The sequence below is a fragment of the Platichthys flesus genome, chromosome 21 (genome assembly GCF_949316205.1).
Source record: "Platichthys flesus chromosome 21, fPlaFle2.1, whole genome shotgun sequence".
NCBI lineage: Eukaryota > Metazoa > Chordata > Actinopteri > Pleuronectiformes > Pleuronectidae > Platichthys > Platichthys flesus.
Genome location: NC_084965.1, coordinates 11,504,565 through 11,523,671, shown reverse-complemented (window position 1 = coordinate 11,523,671; position 19,107 = coordinate 11,504,565). Strand labels below are relative to the sequence as shown.

Sequence of the window (19,107 nt, the reverse complement as noted above, 5' to 3'; positions counted from 1 at the left end):
AAGGACTGATGACGGGACTATTAATCCTTTCAGTGCATCCAAAGCACCAACGGGTATTGGAATCGTTTGGATGGAAATCGGGCGAGTGTTTAGAACTGTTTCTGGTTTTATATGAAACTGGTGATTTATTGTTGTGGCACATCTGCAAGGATTTTTTTTTTTTTTAATTCTTACTGCCTCTTTTGTTTTTGTCCTCTTCCACCGATTGGTTTTCATGGTATGAGCGGCTCCCCGCTGTGATTTTCCAGAAACTCATCTCAATCTTTATTTATTTTTTCTCTTTTCCAGTATTCCTAAATCTAAATGGAATTAGTTGAGCCTGAAGCCGTTTGTGAAAGGAACAGACATGGTACATGGGCACAGTTTCCATCACGGTAAGTCATCCGTATTCATCAGCTGAAGCACACATGGTCACAGCCTCTTATTGCGTATGCTCATGCATTATCGAGGAAGAAGTATGGTAATCCTTGAATCAGACTCTTAAATATCAGAGCAACAGATTAATCAGGGATTTATTGGGGTAAAAATAAAAAGGATCACGAGGCGATGTAGAAACACTGCAACCTGTAAACTCATCCTTGAAGGTCACACTGCGAGTTCTTAGTTTTTCTTTGAATTCTTCATCTCTCTGTTTTTGGAAAGTGATTTAAAAACATCTTGCCTGTGTCTTTAAAATGCATTTTAAATAATTTGAATGTTATTGTTTAGTTCTTTTTTTTCAAGATTTATTGTTATAAAGGGTGTGGTGAAGATTTATGGCTGATACACCAAAGTATGTGCTTGCACAAAGTTCTCTATTCACAGCCATGCCGGTTTTCATTTGTTCTTTAAATTGCAGAATATTTGATCCCAATTGCTTGTTACAATCTTTATTTCCTGTGTTATTTGCTGTTTTGAGATTCTTAAGGTTATAAGGTTGCACACAGGTCAGGTTTTAGCATAATAGCACAATGCTGTTGTACAGTGCATGACATCCAAAACCTGAAATGTGTCCCTCGCTGACTCAGCTGAAGTCAAGCTGTGCAACGAAGATAATCTTTTCCATGCCAGAGTCTTCAACCCAGGATGTGTTTGTGTCTCCTTCTGCTCTTCCAGTAGTTGCAAGTCTTCTCATACTTGGGTTGTCTGGGGCAACAAAGAAGGATACAGCAGGTAATCTCCATCCCCACAACCGCCTCGTCTTCTCTGCACAGATATGGCTTTTCCTCCACGCTTTAATCCCTGACTCTTCTCTTTTTTTCCCCCTCTTTTGCTTCGTGTTACTTAGCAAAGAACAATTCTGGAGTGAAGCCTGCAGGTCAATGTGGAACTTGGGTGAAAGAACCAGACGGAGGGATCTTCACTTCTCCCAACTACCCGAACAAGTACCCCCCAGACACCGAGTGTGTTTACATCCTTGAAGGTAAATATTCTATTGAATCAGTATAGGAGAAAAAAGGGATCAAGCCAATTATTCCTGTGGTCATCCTTGGTGGGGGTGAGGGGGGTGGATCCCAGTAACAGCTCAAACAATGATGAGATGGTTTATTAAACAGCAAGTGGCTATTTCAGGCTGTTATTTTTTACCACATACAGAGATGATGCTCGATTTATCGCCAAAGCTAATCAGGTTAGAATATTAGCAAAGTGAACACGGGAACTGAAGATACAGCTCCACTGCTTTAGAGATTAATTGACCAGCAGCCAGGACTGCTGGGGTGTATTGAGCGTGTGGGTGTGCTTAAATTGAAACACGGCGAACATTCATCAGCGAAAGCATGGCTAGTATTTTACTCCCGGCTTTGTGCTCAGTGGTAATTATTTTCATTGTGTCTTCCAGCACCCCCGAGGCAGTGTATCGATCTGCATTTTGAGGAGAATTACTCCATCGAGTCCTCTTGGGAATGTAAATTTGACAACATCGAGGTTCGGGATGGACCCTTTGGCTTCTCCCCAATACTCGGACGCTACTGCGGTCAGAACAGCCCGCCCGATATCAGGAGTAGCGGCCGATATCTGTGGATAAAATTTGTTACAGATGGAGAACTGGAAGCGGTGGGATTTTCAGCAAGTTACAACTTCACTCCAGGTACATTTTCTTGGAATTGTTTTGTCTTACTGCATTGGTCAAAGCATTTCTTTCTTTGTAAGCATGTCTATCTATGCTTTATAGCTCCAACAGCGGGGCTCCAAATGAATAGCAAACGTCATCCAGGGAACTCGGCCTTGAGGGAGCCTCTTGCAGTTTTATTGATTGTCTGTCTGCAAACACTCAGCATTTCCATTGGTGATATACTGTCACTGGCTGGGCCACTCTTGTGACTGGTTGTTATTTCTTCTCCCCCTGTATCCGGAGTGATGTGGAACAGTGTCAGATTTTAATTCTCCTCAGTGGCACCTCTCCTCGGTTTACAGGGCTGGGAGAAGCCGAGAGAAGCAGAGAGAGCGTGGCAAAGTAATCTGTATTGTCGAACACAATCAGGGCAATTATGGTCATGTGTAAAACCTTGGCTTTCTTAATTTGCCTCATCTTCGGTTGAGATCCCATTACTGGAGCTCTGTGAGGGTTGATGACAAGGAATCAGAGCATAACCATGATTTAATATTCCTTCACCTACACTTGACTGGGTTTAATAACACTGTCAACTTCTTTAGTGTGTTTGAGGCTTGAAAGGCACCGTGCCAGGAGGTCCGAATACTATGCCAGTTTGTTTCCACAACCCATGGACCTTCAGGGCCATTTTACCATTGGAGAAACACAGTAAGAGTGTCATTGTTTAGACAATAAACACTTATGCAGTACATTTCCCCTGAAAAACTAAGGCTATTAGCTACAGGCGTTTGAAAACAAAGGAATTGAGGTCAAGAGGGGTCACAGATTTAGCTGCGCTGTCTGTGTTTGAGCTGTTATCAAGAAATCCGAACGATAAAGCCGTTCATTGGAAATTATGGTAAAAGAAAAAGCAAGGAAATGTACTGAGCGATAGACCAAAGGATTTGAAACCAAGGGCTGTTAAGCTGTAGGGCTGCTGCAGAAGATTTCTGGGACGTAAAAATGTACTGAAAAAAACAAGAGACATCTGCTGTAGCTCAAATGCATTTCCTTCTAATCACATTGAAAGTTACAGTGTCAAATATGATTTGGGTTATACAGTTCTAAAAAAGAACTTGGAAAGGGGAAAAAAGTGGAAGACGAGACACAAAAGTGAAGAGCGTCAGGCGCTGTTGCGTTCTTTGCTGCAGGGATTGCTTTCAGCTGAGATGTGAGGCTCGTAACCTGCAGCTGAGTTTTACACATCAATTGTTCTGTCAGATTTGATAGAAGTTTCACTCTTCAGAAATGCACTCGTGATACCGGAAGTGTGTATTTCAGTAAGGCTAGTTGAGAAACTTAACTTTTATGAGTCACAAGATGGCATTCAGCTCAATGTTAACAATGCTAGCTATCAAAGGAATGAACCATTTCTTCGATAGTTAGCATAGGGAAATTATGTATTTGCTCCCCCCCCCCCCCCCCGATAGTTTTGCCTTAAATTATTCGTACATATTTGACCATTTGACAGTTCATGTCGGGGGTTTTTTGAGAGTCATGTAAAAAGTACACAGATCTTGGCTTGAAGCTGTTAGCTACACATTAGCATGACACTGTCTGTATGTTAGCTCAGCCTGAACTCAGAACTCCAGTTGATTTTGGTATTTAACTCCAGTTTCTGTTCTCTTTCTTCTCATTAATGTCAGATCATGAAGTAGACCTCAGTAAGTACAAAATGTTTTGGTCAAAGGAAAACATTTCCATTGCACGTGACAGGGTAATTTTGCCCTTAACGTCTTTCCATATACATTAATTTCCCCTCAAATGTTTTGGGGGGGATTTCATGACCTTGTGCACGGTTTAGATACACAGGGGTACCAGAACTGGGCTAAGCTAATAGTGGTTGCATTTTGCTGCAAACATTGAAGTCCAGCTTGTCAAGGTTTGATACCAATTGAGCCTTCTTTTCCTGAGTCTACAAAATAGTCCTCTCTACTGGATAAGGTAGAGCACAAAACACCTTAAAATCTACATCTAGAATAACACACTGGAAAGAAAATATATGTTTCCAGCTATTATACTTGTAAAGGTAAAAACCAAGACTATATCGTCTCAAATATGTAAATTTCTAATTTTCTTCCTCCTGCTTCTCTTTGGAGCTTCATTGACATTTTGCTGCGAGAAAAGAAAAAAAAACTCAAGTCTCTTGACTCGATAGGAAATATCTGCGGCGTATGATTTGCATAATTAAAGAGGATAAAAGTCCTGAATTCACTCGACTTGATAATGTGAAATCTGACAGTATGAATAGGGTCTCACATTTGCATCTGCTCTGTGAACCGAGCTAATTCACACAGTCCTCCACTGATGAATGAGAGTGATGGAGAAGAGGCATATGAGGCTGACGTGAATGAGCTTCTTTCACTTTCCCTCCTCAGTCGTTTTCGAAGCCAAGTGATAAAAACTCTTACGTCTCTCCCTCGCATTCTGACACTGTTCGCTCACAGCCCTTGATGACTAACGCGAGTAGCATTAGTGAATGAAGCAGCAGTAACTGGAATCTCGCAACATCTAGTGCCATATTATACGTTGAGGTACTTCAGGGAAGCGCTTAAAGTCTGCAGGTGCTACGTATTCAGTTTATATGTGGGGGAGGAAGTAGGAGTCTGTGGGTGTAACAGACACTCGAGATTCACTCAGAAAAGTGACTAAATGAATTTAGCTGCCACAGTGATGTGATGCCAATTTATTTGTCAAACTAATTACACCCAGATGCCTCGTGCAAGGTCTCCTCTTACGTCAAAGCACAAAGACAGCAGTCTTTTTCCGGCACTGCAAAATACATTGCAGCTATAGTTTTTTTTGAGGGTATAGAAAGTAAGAGGAGTGTGACAAAACACTGAGAATGATATGTATAATTTCCTGTTTAATTAACTCAGCTACAAAGTCACACTGCCAGCGATGAGACATGTGTAGCACCTGGATAGAGATCAGTAAACACAAGCTAACCAGGCCGTGGAGCCCATGTGATAAGCTGCAGGTGTGACTCTTTAGTTAACCTACTGAATGAACAGGAAGCACCTCTGCCCACCTCAAGGTTCTTCAATGCAGCTTTCACGTATGAAAAAAGATCTGCTCGTCCAATAGAGGGGGGCAGTGCTCATGCAGCAGTCTCGCCCGGTTCTCCACTTTTCATCACTAGCTTCCAACTGGCATTCAATCCCTATGCACTCTCAGTCCAGCTGTTCTGCGGGAACAGGTTGCCCTTGTGCTTTGGCAAATTAAGTAAATGTGTCCTATAGATGCCTTTAGTTTCTTACCCACTCCAAAGTCTTTTCTTAAAATTGTTTCACTTGTTGAAATTTCTTCCTCCCGTGCCCCCAGTGATTTCCGGTGCTGCTCTATTTTTGTCTGTGGCTAACAAACCCTATTTTATACTGTAGATCCTGACTCAATATTAATTTATAGTATTCAGTTCTACATTCTGGGGAATAAAGTTATTCAAAGGTCAACATCACTTTCGATTTGCCTTTACGGTGAATCTGAAGGTACAGCCATCAGCCACTAGCTTAGCTTAGCTTAGCCAAAAGACTGGAAATGAGGGAAAAGCTAACCTCACTTTGACTGAAGGTAAGAATGTCAGCCAGCAGCAACTCAAAATCTCACAAAACAGCAAGTTTTATGTAATATATTCAATCCCTAAAAAAAAACTCAGAGTAAAAAAAGAACGTCAGAGGAGGGTTATTTCTCCATGCCATGGCAATGTCACAATGGCTTGAAACCAGGTCTAGAAGTAGCTTTACCCAAACATGTCTTTTTAATATTCTTTGTATCTATTAAACCAAGAAAGTATATGGTTTTAAATAGGGACCCTTTCAACAGAGCTGGGCTAATTGTTTAAGCCTGTTTCCAGTATTTGTGCTAAGCTAACCGGCAGGCGGTTGTGCTCGCAGGAGCCTCCCATGTTTCGTCTTCTGATCTAACTGGTCTAACTGGAAACTGGTTTCTATCCAAATAGAAACCAGCATTATGGGTGTAAGGTGCTCTAGATTTAATCTTGACATAATATCCTTGAACAACTTTGAATAGCATGCAGAGCTCTACTGTGAGTGTATTCCACAAGTCATCACGTTCTACTGCTCAACTTTTGTGTCCGCAAATAAAAAGGCAGTTCAGTCATTCTTCATTAAGACAGGGAAGCCTGAGACAGAGGAGTAAAGCTGTAAACCACCCACGACAGCAGTGTTGACTGTGAGCCCCGGGCCACAGAGGAAAGACTGTGTTTGCAGAAGAATTCCTTAGATCATTTTTATATCGTTTTTTTTTTTTGTCTTTGTTTCATCCTCTCTAGCTTCCTGGTTATTTTTGCGCAAATATATTCACAGTGAAGCAAGAATTGTGTTTTGAATTTGTTGCAGTGCGCGAAGGTGTGACATTACGCTGTGTGGTGGTGTGATGTGTTAACAGCCCAAAGCTCCATAAATACATGTATATACTATATATATATATATATAGACACACATAAAAAGTTGCCTGCCCTAGATTCACCTCATCTCTGGAGGTCAGCAGCAAAGCAGAACAGTTGGACTGTGACATATGCAGCCATGCACCGTAGTAATGACACGATATAAAATAGCAAGTGTTATTTCACTTGGATAATGTATATGCACAGCAGGGAAACATATAGAGTAGAGATCCACGGTGTGTTCATTTCAGTTCAAGGCTGTTTGAGCAGACTTGTGGTGTTCAGGTTGTCCTCGGGCGCCGTGACCTCAGGAACCCTGTGGACTGGTAGATTAAGTGGTGTTTCAGCACCTTAAGCCAAAAGCCAGAGCAAATAGAAGCTGCAAGTTCTCCCCCCCATCTTGTTCCCTGCACTCTGATCATTGAACATGCTGTTTGCCAAGCCAAGACCTGGTCCTGAGGCAGATGTTCTCACATGAAAAAAAAAAAAAATCCTATATTAGATATGTGTCGATTTATACCTCTTGTGTATTTAGTTTAAATGCGGATTTTTCCTAAATTCAAAGTTATATTTACTGCTATGGAAAGATGGATCCCTGGAACAGTAACACAGATAAGACTAATGCGATAAGGCGACTGTATGTTTTTTACTCCAAGAATTTAGGCCATGACTAATGAATCTATAATGAAGACGACTCTGATTGTCCTAAACGCCATTTCGCCGCTCCAAGCTCCAAGCGCATTGAGAATCGTTTTGCAATGAAATGAGTCAAATGGTGTTTATGATTATGGCTTGAATAGGATATATGGGCCTTTCATAAAGCAGGCAGAGGCACGCGATTGAATCCAGATGGGCTAAAACTGGAAAATTGAAAATTGAACCGAAAGAGATTGACTCGTCGCTCTTGGAGGGAACTGGACAGAAAGTGCAGTGACTCCCCGGTTTCACCTCCGTCTCCAAAGCCTGTCCCCGGCTGCAGCCCGACATTTAATTGTTGGATTGCTGTTTGCATCCACAAATCACTGACATTCATACAGCATGCAAACAGCCGAATCTTAATGATCTTTAAGTGTGAAAAATGCCATGCGGCTGCAAAAGTCATGACACGCAGTTCAATGAGATTTCCTGTTCGTAGACACAACAAAGCTCACGAGATTCGATCTGGATTTATTTCTATTGCGTTACCTTTCAACTCAAATCCAATAAAAACACCGTCAAAGCATTGTCCCATGCTGCGATCACACCTAAGGCACTGGGAGTAAAAATTCATTTTCTTGCGCCCCACCACTGGTAGGGGCTCGGATTCAACGCGGAGCACAGAGAGAAGATGAAATTCACGGGCAGACATGGAGAGCGATTTCTCCCATGGTGCGTTTTCTTGTACTCTCCCCAGATCTCTGTGAGGAGTTTGTTTGCCCGGAATGAGCGACTTGCATGTAGTCAATCATAATAAATCTTAAAAGGACAAAAGAGATTTTCTTTCCAATGTTTTGCTCTAATGCTTCTTGTCATTAGTGCTCCTTTTAGTGCCGGTGACATTCCCTGGGCGTTTTCTCCCTGATTGTTAGCACTTGCCTTCTGTTTGTGTGATTGTTATGGGTCTCTCTTTTCTTTTTTTCACCGGGGAAGATGTGTAGGGGCACATTTCTCACAGCATAGGGGTGGTTTTATGCAATTTCCCCAGTGTGACGCTATCAATTGAATTACTTTGGCACAGGGGGAAAAAAGCTGAATCTCTGCTTGTGTTTATTTTTCAGATCACTCATTTCAATGTTACAAAAGGTCATCGTTTAGACTAGAGAAATCAGACATGTGTTAAGAGAGCTAGTCGTCTCTTTTGGAGTCCCTCACCTTGCCCGGTGGGTTTGAGATCCGACTGCCCGCACCAATCTCCTTTCAGAGAGAATTCTTTTGCTCGTACGCGGTGAGGAAGAATAACAGTTGCTGCGTTTGAGCTCAGGCGGCACCCTTCCCCTCACTCTGCCTCTGTTTTAGCAAAACGAGATGGATGAAGCGAGTTAGCATTGCAGGCACACCACTTGCAGCTGTGGAAGAGGTCGGTCACACCCTCGCTCTCCTCGCCCATCTCCCCGTCTCTCTCTGTCTTCATCTAACACTACCGCTTTTCTTCTCTGCTCCCCTCTCTCGCCGCCGTTGCCGAGTGCATGCTTCCTGTGTGTGTCACACCCGATCTATATGGAGGTGTCATTTGCTTCCCTTAGATAACCCAGTTTTTTTTTACAACCTAGTCATAGATTCTATTGGGAATAATGACATGTACCAAAAAGGCAAGAAACACAACCAATCAGATGATCACACAGGTTTTAGACAAACAAAGATAACTGCATAGTTATTGTTACCGAAACCCCAAACCTTCCACATCCAACACAAAAACAGACACAAATCTCTTGAAAGTACTGTGTGATAAGAACTACTTAGAGAAGACAGAAACCATATTTGAGAAAAATGTATTTAACGTGTACTTTGAATTTTTAGTTTGGTCCATGTCCCATCTGCTTACACATCAGCCAGCCACGAGAGGATGAGATGTTTTGGCTTCAATCTTTGGAGCATGTCAAGCTGTCAATTTGTCCACTATAGTCAGTACATTAAGTTTCCAGGTACACACACATCCCTAAAACATGGAAGCTTTTTGTTGGTTTTTGTTGTGCCACCAGCTTGTGTGACTGACGTCCCCCTCTCTGACTCTTTCGGTCCCACTTGTACTCCACTCCTCCCATCAACGCACCTCTCTCCCTCCACCTTTCTCCCTCCCGCTCGGCACAAAATGTTCTCCAGCTTATCAGACGAAGAGCCTTCGCTCAGGGGACACCCAGTCAGAGTTTATCGTCCGGTGCAACTTAACTCACTATTCAGCAGGATGGCTGATATTTACGTCCGTTGGTTGACTCAGCCGCTCCTAGCCAATTACCCTGCAGATCAATCAGAGGCTCAGTCTGCCTCCTGCTTCCATCCTCCGTGGCGGTTTGTTAGCCAGGCCTGCTGTTCAGCTACAGATGCTGCGCAGGTCAGGGTACCTCTCTGCCGCAGCTGCAAGTCTGCAGTAATGTAAACCGTGTTGGGTGTGGGGTTATTTTTGTTGCCTGTTTTGGGGATTGTGAATGTGTGTCGACTGTATACACGCACCATATGTGTGCATGCAAGTGGCTGGTACATCTGTGCATGGGTTTGTCTACATCATCTTGGCTGCTTTCCTATTCAAACCTCGGAGTCCTTTCCTGCGCTGCACACACACACACACACAAACACAGATCGACCCATTGTGTATTCACAGTGTTTAGTGCACACATGATGCATAGGGTCTACGCTCTCTGAACTGCATTGAAAATTAGCTGGGCTGTTGCAACTGCACTGTTTTTCCCCGCAGCTCCCGTTCTCTGCGTGCACACAGCTCGCCCTGGGCTCTTTGTTTCATTAGCGTATCATCATGGTGGATCCTTGGCTGTCATGCCGAGCGCCTGACTCTCTCCATTACGCTGTATTAGGCAGCGATGGGATTGAGCTGTGTGCGTTATCTCCACACACATTAAAGCCTAAACCCATTGAAAGTGTCTTAGAGAATTATTCTCTGCAGGGTTGATTGAAAAGGTCTCTTTGTATTTTTTGGAAGGTGAATGAGTTTGTTTTTGCGAGTCGCTGCTGATCTGTGTTCGTCTGATTTTGAAGGACATCACAGAGCAGATTGCTCGCCATGCTTGACGAGTTTTGTTTTTGTTTTCATCATCCCATCAGTGGGATACTTCCTGCGGGGGGGGGGGGGGGGTTGGCGTATTAACATACCGGGATGAAAAGTCTGCAAAAGGAGTACAAATGATGAATGTCGTGTTTTCATTACCCACACGTCGCTCCCCCCGTTTACTTACATCCTTTGTGGCCTCGGATTGGGCTCTTATCTTCTTATCATCTCAGAGCGAATGATTCCACAAGAATCCAAATCACAGTCGGCATCATGGTTATCCAACAGGTAATGGCAGTTTCTTTTGTTTTGCCGCTGGGAGAGTGATGTCAACGTTCAGCAATGAAGCCGGGCAGGACGATGATGGGATTATGAAATGCGAAAGTTTGAGTAATCCTTCCGACATCTCGGAATGATAAAACAGTCGTGAATTTAAGCCGACACCCACAACAATCTATAATACTCCCTTTTACGAACCGACAGCGAAATTGGTTGATAAGGTATTTCATGCAACGAAAGTGCAGCCGGGGTCATATAACGCCCTGTCCCTTCATATATACTGCTGGGACCGTGTTGGAGGGTTAATGCATATCATTACAATTTTATAGGCTTATGGGATCACCAAGACAAGTGGTTTATGGTTTGCAGCTGACTGTAATTCTCCAGCTTCCCTCAGTCCATCATATTTTATTTATTCAAGGGTTCCCCAGGTTCAACGGAGGAAGAAATATCCAATGTAATAATAATGGAACCAACATTGTGTACAGAGCAGAACAAAATGGCCAATATGGGTCTGTATCTGTGCTGGATTTGTAGTGATGCCTTATTTTGCAGCTTATTTATGACAATAACAGCAGAATCTCCATGTAGACCGACCAAGGCCCTAATTTTGCACATAAAGGCCTTCTTGGTTCGTCTTAATTTCCCCTCTATGTGTGTAAACGAGCTCCACCACACCCAGAGGATCCATTAGGTGAGCGTGCACGCTGCTAAACTGTTTCTAAAGAGTCAAATGTGAATGTTTACTGTTCAACGTCCTAATGTTGTGTGTGACATTTGGTGTCCTGGAGGTGTGAAACAGGTTGTGCACTCGTTTCAGTACAAGTTGAGCCATTTCGCTGGAGGTGTCGATTGCCCATTTTCTTGGCCCCGAGACCATGAGACTCAAAGGCTGAAAATGTCAGGACAACGGCACAACTGACATAAACACACTCTTAGCGAGGTGTTGGTTTCCAACAGCTTTTTCTCTTTTTTTTTTTTATCTGTCCAGCTTGTCAAAACTCAAATCGCTCATCCATCTGTGCTTATGAAAGGAAAGGAGGGTGCGAGAGGACAACTTTAATTTCCCACTCAAACCATTGACTGTACACCAGTGAAGTCCAGCGAGTCAATCAGGACCATCTACTCCTGTTGGACCGAAGTCTTGCTTGTTAGATTGCCAATAGCACTGACCTGGAAAAGTTAGAAAGTCGATCATGTGTGTTCATCTCAAACCAACACCAACAGGCTGCTGGACAGCGTGGCCTCGCTGGCATTTCATTTTCCACTTGGCAAGCTTGATTAATCACAGCGCTCCTATACAATGCGACGCACATGGCCACCCACTGGTGCTGGCTCTCATTATTCCCCTATGCAGGGAACTGTACAGCAAGGGGAAAGTGAGGCAGGGCAAGAGGAGCATCACACTGCTACATTACTGCATCTACTTTTATGAGCAATGAATGTGACATGAAGAAATGAATGAGAGGCAAAGACTGACGAAAAGAACACAGGATTCGGAAATGGAGAAACAGATTTGGATTGCTGTGAGTAGGTTATGGCCATGCTGTGAGGAAGACTGATAAAATATTGGGACTGTTCCATGTCCCCTCAAGGCTCGGCTTCGATCTGAATATTCAGCGAGCTGACACCGGCTTTTCTCCCCACCGTCTGTAAAAAGGACGCCAATTGGCTCTTACCTTGTGGCTTCTAATAAGCCGCTGTGCCTAACATGCATACAAACGACTCCTCATAATACCCAGATGCGCTGAGTGCTTCTTGCGCTTCTATATAAACAGCCTTAAAAAAGCTTAAAGAGCTTCAGCTGTTTGCTTTCTGTATGTTGAAATTGTGCATGAAAAACACCTTACGTTACGAGATAACAGTTTTTTCGGTGACAGTTGTTTGGCTTCATATCTTCAGGACTGAAATTTAGACTTCCTGACTTTATCTCCTTCCGTGCATGCACCGTGATTGTTTATTCATTCCGTATAATGAAATATCTGATCTGCTGCAGGGGAAGAAACTTGTTTAGAAAAATCCTCCTGTTTGACATAAAGCTGATTATTATTAGCACATTTTATATAATTTGCATTTACTGATGTTGTGGATTGTCAGGTTTTACAGTAAAGTAACTGAAAATTATTATATTGCACAGACAACTGAGGCCGAATCTGTTTTCTGTAAACATCTTCAAATTAAACATCCCTCAATGATCGCGCATACTGAGAGTGTTTGTAAACAAGAGAGCTAACAGTTGTGTATGTGTGGGGGGGGATTAGTTTTGTTTAATGCATGCTCACTGTTCACATACAGCGAGCAGCAAACATGCAAACACACAAAGCGCCAGTCAAGCTGGATTTGTGGAAAAACACTCACATGTGTATGTTTTCTCCTAATCCCTGCGCACAAACACAGACGTACACACTGCACCTCCAGCGGCTGCATCTGAACCCTCACATCAAAAAATCTGTTTCGTTTTGTTCTCCGGTTTGTTTGCAGGGGTCACGCTTGTTCTCCAGTTTGTGTGGCAGAAGTTAAAACAGGCCTGTCAGTAGAGGGGAGAGAAATAACGTCAACTTTCCACACTTCATGTTGAAAAATTCACTGCACATACTTCATATTCATAACCACCCGCACCATGTACAGCAATCTTACATATTCAGGCTTAATCCTTCTGGGCCTCTTCTGGTGAGATGTAGAATTCAAGTGAGATTAAAATCACCATCCCTTCCCTCGATAGCCGTGTGCCACGGGGGACATAATTTTCTTTTTCTTAAATTAGAAAAGATTAGGTTGAATCTGGGAGGCTGGGCTGAGAATTCTGTCGCCCTCTGGGTAACACTTTATTTTCTAGTATTCCAAAGTCTTCCAACTTCACCTTCTGATTAAGTCCGTATTTCACAGTCTCTCTCCGACCCTCCGTCTCTTTGTTATAGAACAGGCAAAGTGGGAAGTGGACTGATTCATATACCCGGGGATTTTTTTTTTTTTATTTTTTTATACTTCCCTGTGTTTCTAATCACACATCTGTGAGTTAATGTCCAGACAAACATCAGACAGGGGAATAAAGACAAGTGGGAGGTGGGTGATGCTGTTGCACGATTAAGTTTAAAACCCCTTTTAAAAAAAACTCATTGTGTGTTTGGAGTTTATAGGAGAGATTGACTGATCATGAGCGGAGTCTGACTCATTGATTTTTATCGTGCGGGAACTTAGATTGTGGCTGAGGAGCTCAGTGGAAATGCTTAAACCGAGTGTGTGTGTGTGTGTGTGTGGGGGGGGGGGGGGGGGTTGTAGAGGAAGGGCTTTGGTGAGGCTTAAATATTAATTTGATGGCGGCGCTCGCTCTGGAGTGAGGTTTTAGCTCCGAGCTCTTTTGACACAAAACTTGTGAAACATCTGTGGTTCTTTGGCCCCAAACAAAGCTGTTATAAAAATAATTTGACAGTTTAGTGTTAGTGTTTTCCTGTGAAGAACGAGGACTGTGCCGCTGCTGCCACGCTCCGAGGGAGAACTGAAACACACGCAACATTTTTCTCTATTGCCTCTCACGAGCCTGAAGTTTGTGAGAGGCCATAAGGAGCCTGTTTAGTCGAGCACGTTGTTTATATACTCAGTTCTGAGTGGACAGTAATTCAAGTAGTTTATTTCCCCGGTGATGCATTTTCATTCATTACATTCAAGTCACGGGCGCTCAGTATAGTTCTGTTTACAGAATACTGAATGGGTAAGCTGTGGACTGTCTTTTTCGTATCTTGTTTAAAAAAACGCTTTTACATTGAGATGCAACGAAAACAGCTGGGGATGTAAAAACAAGTACGATTAGCTGCCACCTTCTCCATGTCGCACCAGAGGACTTTATTTGACAGTTCCGTACACAGTGGATGGCATCTTGTCGCTCCATCTGCATGTGTGCTGGCTGGTGTAGTATGTGCCAATTTGTGTTTATGGAAAATGCACGCCTCGCAGATTCTACAGTGAATCAAACAAACGTAAAGTGAGCTTCAAGTACTGAGCGGGTCGTAACAACTTCTGATTAAGAGGCGGGTGAGATTTGCCCAAAACGCCTGTTTGAGGACACCCAAATTAAATTGAAATCTGTGCTTGAACCATTTGGAGTACATGCATGAGCTTGGTTTCACAATCTCTCTCTCAAACTGCTACTGAGTAATAGCAGTTGGCACACAGTGAAGTAGAAGGTTTTTATTTCCGCCTGAATATTTTTAATAAACAGATGCCTGCAGATGACTCTAGCTGGGACTTATGAGCTTGAAAACACAATGGGACCCTAGCATGAAGCCTTGACTGGCCCAAGTTCAAATTTGATAACAATACCACCGAAAATGAATATTTGACAGATTTTTCCCTGAGCGCATGTCTAGGTGTTTTCCACAAAGGCCATTTGGAGAATCCATAGGACCCTTTTGTAACCATGGTAACCAACCAGAGTAAAAAGTCAAATTTTTCACTTAAAATCATACTTTTATATAAAGGAGACAAAACCGGTCATATGGTTTAAAATGTATACAAATAAACATCTTTCATATATTTTAGCAACATGTAGCAGTCACTACGGGGACGAAACACTGACGCACGGTGCACTTGGACCATGCGGACACTGTTGCGCAGTGACTTGCTCAGAGTCTCCTATTTTTTCCCCGTCAAACTGCATATCATTAGTTGGGGAATTTCATTGGCTAAACGATACGCCAGTCTTCAGAACAATCGGTTGTAATTGGCTCAGCCTTTACACGTCAGAAGAGGGGCAGGCTCTTTCCAACAACGAGGTGCCTCGTTGGCTTTTGCCGGCTGTGGACAGCCCATGCCAGCCCATGTCAGCTCCGATTGGGTCAAGTTTAGATTGACAGCTCACTTAAACCATTAGGAGCCACCATTTTGAGGTCTTTGTTGACATGCAGACAGAGTTACGAGTGAGAGTGTCGGTATTTATTGGTTGAATGCAATATGAGCGTAGGTCAGCGAGGGAGTGAGCAGGGAGGATTCAAGGCTTCTGCCCTTATCCTGAAGCAGTGGTGGTTATTGGTGATAAAATGTACATGACCTTATATGTGAATATGTGTTTCTGTGAATGGATACGTTTGATTGTGTGTGTACATGTGTGTATTCCGGTTAGTTGTACTGCTGCACAAGGTTAACAAATACATTTTATATGTAGCAGATGTTGGGGGAGTAAGGTGACTTGCTCAGGGGCACTAGACAGGGTAGGGAGACTCTTGGATTTTTGGACAGATCAATCCAGGTTCGCCTTTTGTTGTCTCTCCGTGGAGTCGAACCCGAGACGAACCAGAGTCCACTAGACCACCGCCTCTCCCGTCTTGTCTATGTCCCTGTCAAACAAGTAACGAGGGTTAATGCATGGTAGCTTTACACTAACCAGCCTCTACTACAAGGAAAGACCTCAACTAAACCACTTGAAATCACACGTACAATCTCAAGGATCCCTCGCTGGCTCCCCGACCTGTGAGCACTTCCAGTCGTCTTTGTTTAAATGCGAAACCATGACTGAATTACAGTTTGTCTCAGGCTCTGTAGTGGAGGTAATAACCTTTTCCTGTACATGCAGCCCTTATAAAGCTTTATTTAGAGGTGAAACCCATAACTTCCCAGTCATTGCTGCTGTGTTCGGCAGCGGGGGGGTAATTGCGGTGATGCTGTGCAGTCGTTGTGATAGCCAGTGAGGTTTTGCTATGGTTTACTACTTCAGGCGTCACATGGAGAATGTGCCAGCGAGGGAAGTGTGTTCCAACTATTCTTAGCACCGCAGAGGAAATGCACTCGGAGCTTCCTGCTTCTTCATCACACAAGTTGAAGTTGTCCTGCCTAATCCTGTATGTGGAGGTTTGTCCCTCAGATGAAACCTGTAGGAGTGGCAGGTGTACGGCACTTCCATCGCTATGGCAACACTAATCGCCCTGAAGTCACACGCCCCGGCCACACCGGGTGCATGTGCATGTGCAGGGCGTGACGGCCGCTTCGCCGATCTGCTGCATCTTGTGTCTGCTGTGTCTCTGCTGCAGATGTGATTGATGAGGTTTTCTGGTATGATCACTGTATTTCCTCTAATAAAAGTAGGACTGTGTACTTAGATGCCAGGGCTCTAATGAGGACATAGATCTTCCAGGCCTGCAATAAAAACAAAAACCTTGCAAAACAAATGAAGGGATTTAGTGGACAGAAACCCTGGAGGCCTTTATACTTTGAAACAGGGACAGGAAGTGTTTGCTTTTTTTTTGGTGTTATATTTGTGTTTGCTGCATATTTGACAGATCGCCATTGAATCTGGTGAGACACAATTTTCAATGTCTACTCTACTGTGCACAGATATATAACGTGGCTGTCTAAATCAAGTCCAAATGTTCTACGTTGCACAAATAGTGCAGCCAGGGCATTCGGGTCAGGATGAGTACTTCCTTAAAGTTTTAGAACCTTTGTCATGATACGGGTGTAGAGCGGTATAACGCGGGAATCAAACGCTCTCCCATGTCGAAGTCCTGTGTTCTGTCAGCTCACTGGGCCGTCCTGACCTTCTCCCAGTGCAGACTCTGTCATTATTCCTCATCTAAATTACTACGGCTGCTAGAAGTCGTCTAAAAATAAAACCTCACTGTGTGTCGTAATAAAACGTTGGTCCAGACGCCCTTTGGGATTGTTTTTCTTTCACAGGACGTTCTCATTAACCAACATTCCAGATACCGGTTATTGTGGGACATTGCTTTTTTTCATCAGTGAGTGTAATGTTAATTTCAACTCCAAGCTCCAGAATCTCTTTTGGGGTGTTTGCAGTGCAATCCTGATTGGGATTGGATTTATTCATTTCATTAAATGGGAGAAGGATTTCATCAGCTTGAGGCAGAAGTTTGCCTGGGGTTCAGATTTGCGAAGCAACACAGATGATCGTACTTTCCTCTAAACTAACAGATTATGGAGCTTTAGACACTGAGCGACCTACATGTGTTATAACAGTGAGTTCTTAATGACTTTCCCAGTGCCGTCATCACACCTTTTTAATTTTTTTTTCTTTGAGCAATACTGTACCGTAACTTGGCCAACGTGATTAGCTGGCAAAACATAGAGCGGCGTTTCATTCCATTGGAGAGAGATCTTTATTTGATCCTACTCCTGTAGCACATTTCCCTGTTAATACCCCTTCTGATGTCTGATTAAAGCTCTCACATGCCTACAACACCCCCCCCCCCCACACACACACACACACACACACACACACAGACACACACTCACACACACATATCCCCTCCATCAGGCACAAAAAGCCAATTTGAGAAAATTAAAAGTCTTTTAAAAGGACGTAGTTATCTCGCCCTTTTTCCAATGGACATTTTTATGTAACTCAATTGATGCATGACTGCCTCCATTAACTCCTGATCCCTCAGTTGGTATAAATACTCTTTTCAATTTAGATAGTGGCGAGTGGTGAATGGGGCGTTGCGGCGGCGTGCATGTAGAGTGCCGACCTCCGCGGACTTCTTGACGAATCATTCATTCTTTGGTGATCACGCTGATACTCACCTACTGCTGCACGTCCCCGAGACCCAGATACTCATCTCTCAATCTGCTCCGGTGACTAAAGCCTGAAATTGCAATATCTGAATCTTTTGTAACACCACCCTGTTCCGCCATCTTGATTTTTTTTCTTCTTTTTCACCCAGTCGCAGTCACCGCAATCAATTTGCCTTCAAGAGGCACACTGTGGTTACTCCTCTCCTCCGTCGTCTACTTCCTCACTCGCTCACTGACTCGCCCGGCAGCGTCCGAGCCGCCTTGTGTTCTCCTCACTCCCACTCCTGTGACGCTCGTCCTCGCACCCGAGGGAAGAGGGGAAAGAGAAGGAAAGAAAAGAGAGAAGTGGAGAGATAGTGACACTGTAATTGGGGTTTATCAAAGTCAACCTGAATTGTCTCACAGTGTCAGGCTGGACTTCAAAGCCTCCTCTCCACTCCACTGCCAGCTACTCCGGACATCCATCAACCCCCCGCGCAGGGTTCGAGAGCCTAAATAGACTAAATTGGACGAGGGAAATGTTTGTATTGTAAAGACCGATACTCTGATGAAGGTCTAATCCCGCGCGTGGCAGAGTGACTGAACGAAGCTGACGTTATGGGGAGTTGAACTCGAAGGTGTCACATGAAAGAAAGAAAAGAAGAAAAAGCGAAGAGGCAGTAGTCGTCCTCACTGGTAGATTATGCCAGAGCGCTGCGAGGTCCGCTCCAACATACTTGACATGCTATCGATTCGAGAGAAGATGAAAGGAAATGCTGTGTGATTTTATTTCTCATTCTTAGTCTTAATTCCCCCTGATACGCATCGAAGAAACAGACTGTCTTTTTGATTGCAGTGAATCTGACCAACAGGGTTATTCTCACTGGGAGATCAGAGTGTTTCGCCCATTTTTATTAGACTTCAAAGGTTACACGCAGAAATAAATGCAGTGTATATACAGTATATAAAGTCATATTTTTTTAGATAGCTGCGGACACACTTAAATCCCTCATGCATCTGTGTCCGTTCGGATGCAGAGTATTGTTTCTATACTTTCCTGGCAGTGATGAATAAAGCTCTATTTTAATAATGCTAATTTTAATGGAGCGTTGGCGCTTTGCACGGTAAACCCATGTTGGGGATGAAAATTCATTA

General features: G+C 43.5%; 1 protein-coding gene across 2 annotated transcripts in view; it reads left to right on the top strand.

Annotated features, from left to right (window-relative positions):
* The first annotated feature begins 211 nt into the window (after positions 1 to 211).
* The window catches only part of neto1l (neuropilin (NRP) and tolloid (TLL)-like 1, like), a 65,589-nt gene continuing 46,693 nt past the window's right edge, over positions 212 to 19,107 (top strand). For both annotated transcript variants that reach the window (XM_062379767.1, XM_062379768.1), the window contains exons 1-4: positions 212 to 374; positions 1,096 to 1,152; positions 1,268 to 1,402; positions 1,820 to 2,068. In XM_062379767.1, the coding sequence (XP_062235751.1) occupies positions 347 to 374; positions 1,096 to 1,152; positions 1,268 to 1,402; positions 1,820 to 2,068 (469 nt within the window). In that variant the 5' untranslated portion in view covers positions 212 to 346. The remainder of the gene's footprint in view (positions 375 to 1,095; positions 1,153 to 1,267; positions 1,403 to 1,819; positions 2,069 to 19,107) is intronic.